The sequence below is a fragment of the Raphanus sativus genome, chromosome 3, assembly GCF_000801105.2.
Source record: "Raphanus sativus cultivar WK10039 chromosome 3, ASM80110v3, whole genome shotgun sequence".
In the NCBI taxonomy this organism is placed as follows: Eukaryota; Viridiplantae; Streptophyta; class Magnoliopsida; order Brassicales; family Brassicaceae; genus Raphanus; species Raphanus sativus.
This window is the reverse complement of record NC_079513.1, coordinates 16497216-16509534: the sequence shown is the minus strand read 5'-3', so window position 1 is coordinate 16509534 and position 12319 is coordinate 16497216. Positions and strand designations below refer to the sequence as shown.

Sequence of the window (12319 nt, the reverse complement as noted above, 5' to 3'; positions counted from 1 at the left end):
AAAAACACGCCCAATCGGATCCTATTCAACCCGCCTCGACTCCCCCCAAAAAAAAAAAAAAAAGAAGAAAAGATTCAATCAAAACCGCGGCTTGAAAATTCTCCGTCACACGATCCTCTCTAGATTCTCGGCGCCGTCAAAAAAATGGCTCAGTCCACGGCGAGGAGCGGGCCGCGCGTTGTTGGCGACTACTTGGTGGGTCGGCAAATCGGGTCGGGTTCGTTCTCTGTAGTCTCGGAAGCGAGGCACCGCGTTCACGGGACACACGTCGCCATCAAGGAGATCGCAATGAGCAGGCTTAACAAGAAGCTGCAGGAGAGTCTCATGTCTGAGATTTTCATCCTCAGGAGGATCGATCATCCCAACATCATCCGTTTGCTTGATATGATCGAGGTTGGTTGGTTGGCTGGTTCGGTCGGGTCCTTTCTAAAGTTCGATCCTTTATGCTTTCTTGCTCTTGTGTTGATTGACCCTTTGTCTTTGATGTAAAGTCTCCTGGGAGGATACATTTGGTGTTGGAGTATTGCAAAGGAGGTGACTTGTCTGTGTATATACAGAGTCATGGGAGTGTTCCTGAAGCTACTGCTAAGCATTTCATGTTGCAGTTAGGTAGACTCTAGGGGCTTGTACTCTCTTTTTTTGTTTTGTTTTGTTTTGTTTTGTTGTTGACAATGTTCTTAATGACTTTGTATGTAACAGCTGCTGGATTACAAGTTCTTCGTGACAATAACATTATCCACCGCGATTTAAAGCCTCAGGTGTGTTTGATTTTCGTTCATTTCAGTGATCTTCTGTGCAGAATGTGTTTTGTTGTTCTTGTTAATTAGATTAGTGTGTTATATGACCTCAGTGCTGTGGAAGGCTGATCTGTTAGTTTCCAGTAAAACATGTTCTCTTCTTAATCAGTGGATTATGTTTCCTTGGTCCTAGACTCCTAGTGGAGAGATAGATATTCCACCTTTGTTGAAATTATAGTTGCTAAGTTTCTCTCTTTCGTGTTTTGAAACAGAATCTTCTTCTATCCACAGATGGAAACGATGCAGATCTGAAGATTGCTGATTTTGGATTTGCAAGGTATTGTCAATCAGCTAAACCCTGTTACTAGATCAAAGAGTGTGTGTAATATGTGTCAATTAGAGCAAGGTTTCGAATGGGCTCAAGCTGCTTTTCAATGTATTTTGTCGAGTTCTAGCCTAGGTAATAATATTCATTCTTTTCTTAGGGATGAATGTATATTCTTCTAGTTTGAATCTGAACATCACACTTTTCATAATGCAGATCGCTGCAGCCTAGAGGCCTTGCAGAAACATTATGCGGTTCACCATTGTACATGGCACCAGAAATTATGCAACTTCAGAAGTATGATGCGAAGGTGAGACCTTTTTCTTACTAATGTGACCTAGACATTTTTTGTTCTTAGCATAGTAATCTTACAATCTATCCTAAAACACAGGCAGATCTCTGGAGTGTTGGTGCTATCTTATTTCAACTTGTGACAGGCAGAACCCCTTTTACAGGAAACAGCCAAATTCAGGTTCTTGCATTCTCTTTCTTTACTTAAATGTTTGTCTTCTGGTGCCTAAAACCCAACGTATTCTTAATCTTATGTTCACAGTTGCTCCAAAACATTTTGAGATCAACTGGATTACAATTTCCAGCGGACTGTAGAGATTTAAGTTTGGACTGTATAGATCTGTGTCAGAAGTTACTGCGCCGTGATCCAGGTCTGCATCAGACTACTATCTTTTGCATTTCTATAGTAGAAAAGTTGGAATGATGATTCTTCTCCTACCTCACATGTCTTATAGTAAAGAGTAAAAGAGCTTATGGTCCTACTCTCTTTGTCTCCTGCAGTGGAACGTTTGACATTTGAAGAGTTCTTCAATCATCCGTTTCTTTCGGACAGGCAGTCTTCATATGATTTCTCAAGGTAGATGAGATAGTTTTCGTGGCTACAGCCTTTTTTTTTTATCTCTTTATATGCAAATATTTGTACCTGATGAAATTCATCTCTCCTGCAGTAGTAGATTGGGTTCAAGGAGAATGGACGGTTTCCTTTCTTCTGGAAGTAGTCCTTCGAGAAACATGGAAGAAAGTTCTCAAGAAGACTGTCTTCCATTCCTTATAGATGATGATTTCAGTGGACCTGAGGGGAGCCCTTCACATTTGAGAAGGACCTCCTCGATGAGGTCGTCCTCTGGATTTAACACTGATGCTAGAGTTGAGAGAAAGGAGATGGAATCTAGTCCTTTGAACTGTACAGAACCTACTTCCAGAGTTAGTAGAATCAACCAGGGAGTGGAAAACAATAGATTTAGAAATGAAACACACATAGATTCTGATAGGAGAAACCATGGTGAACCTCCTAAAGGAAGAGGTACTTCTATTTGCTACGCCTTATAAAATAGCAAAGCTTTCTTGTTTTGGTTTCTCACATATGTCAGTTTCTGCAGTAGATGATTCTCAAGACTCGATGGATCAAGACTTCGTTCTCGTATCTGGACCACCAGTGGATCTGCCATCATCTTCATCGAGTTCTTCAAAGGCTTATAATTTCCCATTCAAGTCTCAGTCTCCTCCTGTAGAGTTATTTAACAGAAGCATAAGTTCAACGGCTCCTATGCCAATAATTGGTGCTACTGGCAACAACGTTGGCCGGTTTGGAAGCCTGGACAGTCAGAGCACTTCTCATGGATCTCTGGATCTTGGAGATGCTTTTGAACAGCCATCAACTAACAGCTTGACAAGAATCACTTCTCTTAAAAAATGTGCAGCAACAATTGCAGAACTAGTTCATGAAAGGGTAACCAAACTTTATATTGATTGTCACTTGCTTATTATTACCACTACACAATCATGAGTTTCTGAGCAATTTCTTTCTAATACTTTTTTTTTTTGTATAGATCAAATCTGACAAATACCTAGAAGCTTTCTCGATCCAGCTGGCGATTCTGGCAATTTGGAAACAGGCACTGCACATATGCCATACTCAGGCAATCTCTGGTTTGGAAGGAAGCCCAGGCCAAGACATTAACAAACTAAGAGGAAGTAGAAGCAGCAGCCTAAAAAACGAGCATATCACTGATCTCAGCCATGATGGATCGGAGGAAATATCCTCTCAGATTCAGAGGCAGTTTATCCGGGAGATTGAGCTTGCTGAAGAACTTTCCAAGAATATCGAACCTGGTATTGTTTTTTCTCTTTGTAAAAAAAGAAAAGAAAACACTTCTGCTCTGTTTTTGTAGTGTTCAAGATCTTAAAAAGTTCTTCATCTACTTGGTTGTAGGAAATGCAATGATGCCTGATGCAATGGAGACTATCTTTGAAGCAGCCCTCGATCTTGGCAAACTTGGTGGAGTAAGTTCTCTTTTACCTTTTATGCTTGATAAACAATTCAAATCTGAAGTATATAACATTCGTTTACTATATGATCCTTCTCATATATAAAACAAGAGTTTTAATCCCACTAGTGGCTGTGGCCTTTTATGCAGGTTAAGGAGGTTATGGGAGAGATAGAGAAGGCTGGAAACCAATATTCAAAAGCGATGCGTTTGCTGGTATTCCTTCTAGTGGAAGCACCAATGCTGATTCTGAATCCACCATTGTCGCTCACAAACTCAGACAGGTACCGTCTCAGAACATATATTGATATCCTCAGCAGAAGATTGAAGCATCTGCAGTCGCATAGAAGAAGCTCAGGCTCTCAGATGCAGGGATCATCATCTGCCATGATGAACAAGCAACCATAGATCAGTTCTCACTCGGTTTGGCTTCTTTTTCTTCTGTTTTTTTTTTTTTCGTTTTTTTTAAAAGGAGAAAAAAATGTATGTGTATGTACATCAAATCAAAATCATGTATTCTTATTCTTTTGGGGATCTGGAGGGACTTTGGTGGATATGATGTGTGGAGTTGTGATGGATGTTGTAACATATTCGTTGTTCTATCTTTGTCTTTGATCCTAATAATCCTTTGCTTATGTATAAGTAGATTTATGTATACGATGAATTTTATACAGTTTTATCTATCCAACTTTCATGATACGTTGAAAACTTTAATAAAGTGCAGCAAAAGATACTACTCCAATGTAGAGGTCACACTTTCACATTATGCCAAGTGAATCATTCAAAGTAGCTTATTCTTACTTTTTATTATCTCGTACTTATTGTTCTTACATTCTTTATTTCTCATAAGTACACAACACATGTAAGAGCAAGGACAAAACCATAATTAACTAAGGGTTCCATTTCCACAAGTGCAAGGGACTTGAAGCGAAATAAATAGACGATGTAAGAAACTTGGGAACTGATGAACCGGAGAAGTTTGGAAGTGATGGCAATGTTGGAGATGGTTTTTAATGGTGGTGACGGTAATGGTGGAGGAGGAGATGGAGATGATAGCGAAGAAGACCACGAAGAGAAGGAGTTATGGGAGAGACTGAAGCTCGAGAAGCCACGCTTCCATGTGATATGTTAAAGTCTGCTAAGACCTTTGGCAGCCACAAGTTGCTACTCCTTAGGTACTTGGATTTGCATGTAGGTATATTCTTTTCTTTCTTTCTGGAATCAATAGTTTTTTAGAGAGGTGTTTTTGAGTTTCGGTTTTGTTGAGAAATGATTCCTTGAGTAAAACCTGCAAATGAAAGGAGTGAAGACAGTGAGAAGAAGAAGAAACCTGAAGCACAAGAAACAAGCAAGAAAAAGAGAAAGAAGAAACAAGAAACGTGAAGGAAGGAAGAAGAAGAATAGTCAAGGTCAAAGTTAACAAGGAAACTAGTTATGTAACTAGTAGTTACGTTAAGGTTTAGTTGGTAAGTAATATAACTAGTTCACTCTTGCTAAGAGAGTTGGTAAGAGTTGTTAAAATAGTTAAGCTATGAAGTGTGAGAATGGTCTAAATATTAGAGGTATGTGCTAGGTGTGAGTGAGCAAGAAGGAATGATTAAGAGTCAGTAAAGTCTTCTATAAAGACAGTGTGTGATCGTTTGTAAGAAAGTATGTAAGAATGAATGAAAAATCAGTTTGGTAAAACAAAGTCTTACATAAACAAAAACAGAGAAAGAGACAAAACTAAAGAACAAAACTGAAAACAAGACTGAATCACAACATGGTATCAGAGCTCACTTGATCGTGGAGCCTGTTCAAGAAAATTACAAGAAGAAGCGAAGTTAAAAGAAGAAGAAAGGAATGGCGATTAACCTCATATCATCTCAACTGGTGGCTGTGTTCGATGGTCAGAACTACGAGTTCTGGGCGGCAAGGATGCGCACAACTCTGATGAACAAAGAACTATGGGAGGTGGTGAAAGGTGGAGTTCCAGATCCTCCAACAAAGACTACAGAAACATTTGAGACACCAGGAGGAGACCATGCAAAGACGATGGCAAACCTGAAAGCACTAAAAGCCAAAGATACATCAGCTCTACAAATCATTCAGCATGCTGTAGCAGATGTAATCTTTGACAAGATTCTCTCAGCAACAACAGCTAAACAAGCCTGGGATCTCTTGGAGCATTCATACCAAGGAAATGAAAAAGTGAAGATGGTAAGACTGCAGTCCTTAAGAAGAGATTTTGAAAATCTGAAGATGAAAGAAGGAGAGAAGGTGAAAGCTTACTCTGACAGGATTCAAGCTGTAGCTAATCAAATGAGAGCTCTAGGAGAAGGAAGATCCAACTTTGATATGGTGGTGAAGATGCTAGCCTCGATGCCAAAGAGCTATGCACCTCTATCTTCATTGATGGAAGAAACTAAAGATATCAGAACAGTCACATATGCTGAACTGATTGGATCTTTAGAAGCACATGAGAAAAAGTTCTTTCCTGAAGAAGAAGAAGAAGAAGAAGAAGATTCAGAAGGAGCATTCCATGCTCGGTTCAGAAATATGAAGATGGAAGACAAAGAGAGAGCAAACTCAAGTCAGACAAATTACAGAGAGAAGAGGTGGTGTGGTTACTGTAAAAAGGATAATCACAATGAAGATGTATGCTTCTTCAAGCATGGAAGGAACCAGTTTGATGCCAACAGAAATAGAGACATGAGAACTTGTTTCAGTTGTGGCAAAACTGGTCATTTGTCAAGAGACTGCAGGAGCAAGAGACTTGAACAAGCTCAAGCAAATCAAGAAGAAGATGGTGATGAAGAAGAAGAGGAGTACCAGATGTTCTCAGCAAGGCAAGAAGACAAAGAACGACTTGAAGAAAACATGTGGCTCATTGATAGTGGTTGCACAAATCATATGACCTCTAACGAGAATCTGTTCACCAGAATCAACTCAAGGGTCAATGTTCCAATCCGTGTTGGTGATGGAACTGTGTTGATAACTAAAGGAAAAGGAGATATTGAGGTAGAGACAAAGAAAGGCAGGCGAATCATCAGAAATGTCTTCCTAGTCCCCAACATAGCCAAGAATCTACTAAGTGTTTCTCAGATGGTTGAAAACGGCTATGGTGTTACCTTCAAGGATAAAAGGTGTGTCATCCATGACAAATCAAGAAGAAAGATAGCTGATATTGGAATGGTTAAGAAAAGCTTCTATCTTCACTTGGAGATAAGCAAACGACCAATCACAACTACTGAATCAAAGGCAAGTGAGGACGTATGTATCGAAGGAGCTGGGTACGCTGAAGTATCAAAACTGAAATCATGGAAGATTGAAGCAGCCGTCAATGATGAAAAGCAGAGAAAGACAGAGTCTAACAAAGAGAAGAGTGAGATGAAGGAGATCAAAGAAGTGATTCAAGGAACGAGAATGAAGAAATTGGTGATCAAAGAGAACACCAACCAAAGAAAAGAAATCATATTTGAGAAAAAGAGGGAGCAAAAACAGATTGGCAGATCAGCTGATCAACACTCAAAGAAAGAGAAAGGAAGGAATGAAGAAAAGTCTCATGGAAAAGAAAAGATTGATCAAGAGCCAAGGCACAAAGGATTTAACTTTGGAAGTTTCAAGAAAGTGGACAAGTATGAGAAGAACTGCCCACCAATGCAAAATATTCAACTACCAAGTGGGGAAGGAACAAGTGAGTTACGTGTATGTGGCAAGTCAACCACCAATGAGAAAGAAGGGAATGTCATTGCAAGGTCAACAAAGGTTCTTACATCAGAGGCAAAAGTTGCAGGGAGCAATGTGATATCAATTCAAGAGGGAGCTGAGAAAATCAAAGTTGGAAAAGAAACCAAATCTGTCAAGATTCAAAGTGCAAGTAAAACAGAGAATTTGAACATGCCAAGGAGCTATGCAAGTGTGTTGATGAGTCCTCCTCCAACAAACAACAGAACAAGCAAAGAAGCTACTAAGGTAACTAATCTTAAAATTCTGAGTTGGAACCAAGGCAACAACTCAAGGAATCAAGAGGGAGTGTTGAGAAATGATTCCTTGAGTAAAACCTGCAAATGAAAGGAGTGAAGACAGTGAGAAGAAGAAGAAACCTGAAGCACAAGAAACAAGCAAGAAAAAGAGAAAGAAGAAACAAGAAACGTGAAGGAAGGAAGAAGAAGAATAGTCAAGGTCAAAGTTAACAAGGAAACTAGTTATGTAACTAGTAGTTACGTTAAGGTTTAGTTGGTAAGTAATATAACTAGTTCACTCTTGCTAAGAGAGTTGGTAAGAGTTGTTAAAATAGTTAAGCTATGAAGTGTGAGAATGGTCTAAATATTAGAGGTATGTGCTAGGTGTGAGTGAGCAAGAAGGAATGATTAAGAGTCAGTAAAGTCTTCTATAAAGACAGTGTGTGATCGTTTGTAAGAAAGTATGTAAGAATGAATGAAAAATCAGTTTGGTAAAACAAAGTCTTACATAAACAAAAACAGAGAAAGAGACAAAACTAAAGAACAAAACTGAAAACAAGACTGAATCACAACAGGTTTCTTGGAGTTTAGAGCTCAGCTGGGCTGCTTGGGTTTGCTATAAGATCATAGTCTATGCTTCGTAACAGAATGTTGGCTGATCCATCTTTCCTCTTCAAAATAGGCACTAAGGTTAGTGAGCTTTATTCAACATTAGGGTATATGCAACACCGCACTTGCATTGTCTCATGTAACCATTTGGTATTTGCCAATTTTCAGAGTCATTGACTCTTGTTGTGCCACTGTTGCAGAAGTTCAAAAGAGAGGGAAAGACTTCTGGGCAGAGTTTGAGTTGTATGTTGCTGATCTCTTTGTTGGAGTTGTGGTTAACGTTGTTCTTGTCGGTATGTTGGCGCCTTTTGTCCATTTCAGTCAACCATCAGCATCAAGTGGCTTCTTAGGACGCATGCTCAATGCTTATAACGTCACAGTCTCTGTCTCAATCGCTCCATAAAAGTTTCCAGCTGATCAAATATTTGTTTAGGGTATAATGTATGGTGCGGTTGGATTTAGATGTGGCATTCTAGGCCAAGGCATTGCTAATCTGATCATGACTGCTAAAAGGTAACCCATCTCTTTCCACTTGAGAGGATCACTTAGTTTTTTGGATGTGGCTTACGTTTCTTTTGTGTGGCCATTCTCAGAAGCATAAACAAATCAGAAGAAACATTCCAGTACCACCACTCATCAAGAGTGCAGCTCTCTGGGGTATAAACATACTTCTTCTTAGCTTTTCTTACCCTCACTTTATTTACTCATTCATTTCCATAACAATGGTATCTTGATGGCAGGTGTGTTCCTTAGTGTTTCTTCGAATACACGTTATCAGATCATCAATGGTCTAGAGAGAGTGGTTGAATCATCTCCTTCCGCCAAGAAAGTGCCTCCTGCGGCTTTGGCCTTTACCGTTGGTGTAAGGTTTGCTAATAAAATCTACGGTGGTATGCAGTTTGTGGATTGGGCAAGACTGAGCGGTTGTCAGTGATATGAAGGCACTCGCTTCTTTATGTATGTCTAGCTTTTATGAAAAGCTATATACTGTTGTAGGCCACTCGGATTGAGTTTGAGATGTGGTTTACTACACCGTTTCTGCTGTTATTTCCAATGTTACAGAACTCGCTAGGGGCTACGTGAGCGGAGAGAGTAATGGATAATATGATTAGAAACACATCTTACTGTATAGCAATGATCAAAGTATTAAAAGTGTCTACAACACAAACAGAGCAGAAAACTTTAACAAAATAATAAGGGTGCATGAACTCTTGTAAGTTTGATGGGTCTTCCTAGCTTAAGCATTTTTTACGGCCTCTTATCTTGTTTCATTTAATTTGTTTCATACAAATCTTAAATTTATTTTAAATACAATGATTAATTAAAATATTTTTTTGGTCAAATAAATCCAAAGACCACAACTAATAGGTACCATCGGCAAATGAACCGTTATGTATACAAATTTCTTTTACATATATATATATATTTTATATTGTGTTCATTTATATAACTAAATTGGAGTAAGCACATAAATCAAAACAATCAATGTTTTTATTTGAAATATTTTATTGATAAATAAATAATAACAATAAACTCTATTAATTTTATATAATATATGATTAAATTTAAGTGATATTGAAATAAATATATAGTATATTTTAATATGTATATTTATTAACTAAGTCATCCCACTCATATGATTTTATTAAAATTTGTTATGTTAAAAAAATTCAACATCCATTATTCATAAATTTTTGGTGTGAGAATTTTAGAAGTTTTAGGTAATATTTTTAAAAACTTAATGCAAATTTTGAAATTAAAATATAAGGTCTCAATACTCTTTTAATGCAAATTTCTAAATTAAAATATTTATGTATTTTATATGGTATATAGTTTAATTAAAATGAGATTTTATATTCATATAATTTTATAATAATGTGTATCTTGTTATAACAAAAAAAATGTAAACCACTGTTCACAAAAAAAAATTAATGTGGGATTTTTAACAAATTTTGGTAATTTATAGTCATTTAAAGAAATGCAAAATATAAGATATAAGAAAAAAATCTTTTTCTAAGATATAAATTTAGAAAAAAACTAAATTTTTATTATATAGTTAATATAATTGTATAATTTTTTAATAATATAAAATTGAACAAAAATTATGGAAGATAAAAATTTGTTATCAAAACTTTATTGTTTCATATTATTAATAATCATATACATGTTTATTATATTAGACAATTCCATAACTTTTATTTAAATAAAAAATAAATAACTTTTATAATACTAATAAATTTAAGGATTAGTTTAATAAATATTATAACATATGTTTACATGAATCCATCTATTTTTAGGGGTTCTAAAAACAATTTTAGAGATGAAATATGGATATCTCAAATGTTTGTAATGTTTTTCAATTAATAAGGGATATAATTTTTTTTGGTAAGAATGTAAAAATATTATTAGCATATTTTGAGATTTTTGACAAAAGAATAGGGAGAAAAAAAAAAACAGAAAACAGAAGTATAAATCTAAACACAAACTCAAACTAGACAATTGGGGAGAGACACTACAGACTGGAGCGCTATCCGGAAGCTTGACCAAAAAAGCACAAACTGCTTGCTGCAAAGAGAGGAACGGCAGTTAAATTAACCGAAACAAGAATCCGGTAATTTTTGGCCTCCTCTGATGGTCCATTGTTTAAGATTCGACTCCACCAAAACCAGTTTGCGGAAGGCATCCTAAGCACCCACACACCAATAGACAATACCAGTAGAGGCCAAACACACCCTCATAGACCAAAGCGAGCATTATTCGGAAAGAATGGCCTTTGAGGCTAGCCACACGCTAAAAATATAATTTTGGTGACACTTTAGTTTATGTAATTATCTAGTCACCGTGTTCCAAAAAAAAAATCATCTAGTCACCAAAGAATCTCCCAAACTAATCCTTCCTTACATGTGGATTGTTTCTAATTTTTATATTAATTGATGGATAGACTAATTGCTTAAACTAAATCATTAAATCATATAATTAAAATATATTACTATCAACTATGATTTGTTTCCTTCTTTCAAAATTAATTACAAAAAAATTACAATAAGATTTTGGAATTATAACCAAATGAAATCATTTTAATTTTCTCAAAAGCAAAAAAGAAAGAAAAAAAAGAAACAGTATTTACCGCAATAGAACATTTTCAGAAACAAAGAAGATCCAAGATTCACTTTCCACGTGGCAAGTAAGCAAAAATCCACGTAGGAAATTCGGTCAAACCAGTCAAAGGCCACAACTTGTCTCCCGCCTTTCTTTATAAGAAAGCACACAACAAACAACACAAAAAAGATTCATCTCTGAAAGCTCCATCTCACCTTTTTCTCTCAAACCCTTCGAAAGAAAAAAAAAAGAAGAAGACAGAGCCTAAAAAGATGACGAAGATCAACGCTCTATGCCGTTGTCTCCTCCCGTGCATCACACCTCCGACGAATCCAACCACCGCGTCATCATCCACCACCACCACCGGAGTCACCAAGAAACGTCTCAGCACTTCTCTCAGAGACGACATCATCGACGTTCAAGACTCAGCCTCTTCCTCCGAGGCCACCTCCTTCTCCTCCTCCGCCGTCGACTCAGGTTCCCTCTCCCCCGTCGCGCCGCAGAGACCGTCGAGGACGATGGTGATCGGCACGCTTTTCGGGAGGAGAAAGGGACACGTGTGGTTCTGCGTCCAGCACGACCGTCTCTCCGTCAAACCCCTCCTCCTCCTCGAGCTTTCAATCACCACGAACCAGCTCGTCCACGAGATGGACTCGGGTCTCGTCCGAGTCGCTCTCGAGTGCCCCACACGACAGGAACTCAAGTCTTGCTCGCTGAAATCCGTGCCGGTGTGGACGATGTTCTGCAACGGGAGGAAGTCGGGTTTTGCTGTGAGGAGGAGCGCAAGTGAAGAGACGAGGGTGATGCTGAAGAGGTTGGAGTCCACTACGGTTGGTGCGGGGGTGCTGCCGTGTGGATCCGGGTCGGATCTTGATGAGGTGATGTATATGAGAGCGAGTTATGAGCATGTTGTGGGTAGCTCTGACTCGGAGTCTTTCCATCTAATTAACCCTGATGCTAACTCTGCTCAAGAACTCAGCATCTTCTTGCTAAGGACGTCTTCCTAATGGCCACCTTTTGGGGGTATTTTTAACTTATGAATGCTTTTCATCACGTTTTGTTATTATCTTGTTCAGAGATTACCAAACGTTTGTTGTGTAGGGCTTTTAGGGTCTAGACTTTAGAGAGGTTTCATGTTTTGAGTTCTCAGTGAGAAAGTTTTTGTACGTTGTTTTTTGTGTACTACTATCATTAATCCTCTGTACAGTCCTCTGATTACTTATGACTTGAATATGTGTTTGAATGTCCCCAAGAGTCCAGTCTTGTACACTCCCGCTCTTTCCACCAGCTCCTTCTACTTGAATTCTTCTTCTCACAAGATCCAAA

At 37.9% G+C, this 12319-nt stretch overlaps 2 protein-coding genes and 1 pseudogene across 6 annotated transcripts; all 3 read left to right on the top strand.

Annotated features, from left to right (window-relative positions):
- Window positions 1-19: 19 nt before the first annotated feature.
- Window positions 20-3976, top strand: LOC130494686 (serine/threonine-protein kinase ATG1c-like). Of its 5 annotated transcripts, none has more exons than XM_057004678.1 (13): window positions 20-393; window positions 492-609; window positions 700-758; window positions 1010-1074; window positions 1279-1372; window positions 1454-1534; window positions 1616-1724; window positions 1855-1930; window positions 2022-2377; window positions 2457-2803; window positions 2904-3186; window positions 3287-3357; window positions 3492-3976. In XM_057004678.1, the coding sequence occupies exons 1-13, from the start codon at window positions 145-147 to the stop codon at window positions 3747-3749; spliced, it is 2166 nt and encodes a 721-aa protein (XP_056860658.1). In that variant the 5' UTR covers window positions 20-144; the 3' UTR covers window positions 3750-3976. The 5 variants fall into 5 exon arrangements, with proteins under 5 accessions (XP_056860658.1, XP_056860657.1, XP_056860659.1 ...); XM_057004677.1 differs by having other exon boundaries at window positions 22-393; window positions 2454-2803; XM_057004679.1 differs by having other exon boundaries at window positions 252-393; window positions 492-604; window positions 2454-2803.
- Window positions 3977-4106: 130 nt separating this feature from the next.
- On the top strand, window positions 4107-8840 carry LOC108846282 (protein RETICULATA, chloroplastic-like; annotated as a pseudogene).
- Window positions 8841-11216: 2376 nt separating this feature from the next.
- Window positions 11217-12136, top strand: LOC130509634 (protein MIZU-KUSSEI 1-like). The gene has a single exon (XM_057005790.1). The coding sequence runs from the start codon at window positions 11266-11268 to the stop codon at window positions 11998-12000; it is 735 nt and encodes a 244-aa protein (XP_056861770.1). The 5' UTR covers window positions 11217-11265; the 3' UTR covers window positions 12001-12136.
- The last annotated feature ends 183 nt before the right edge of the window (window positions 12137-12319 follow it).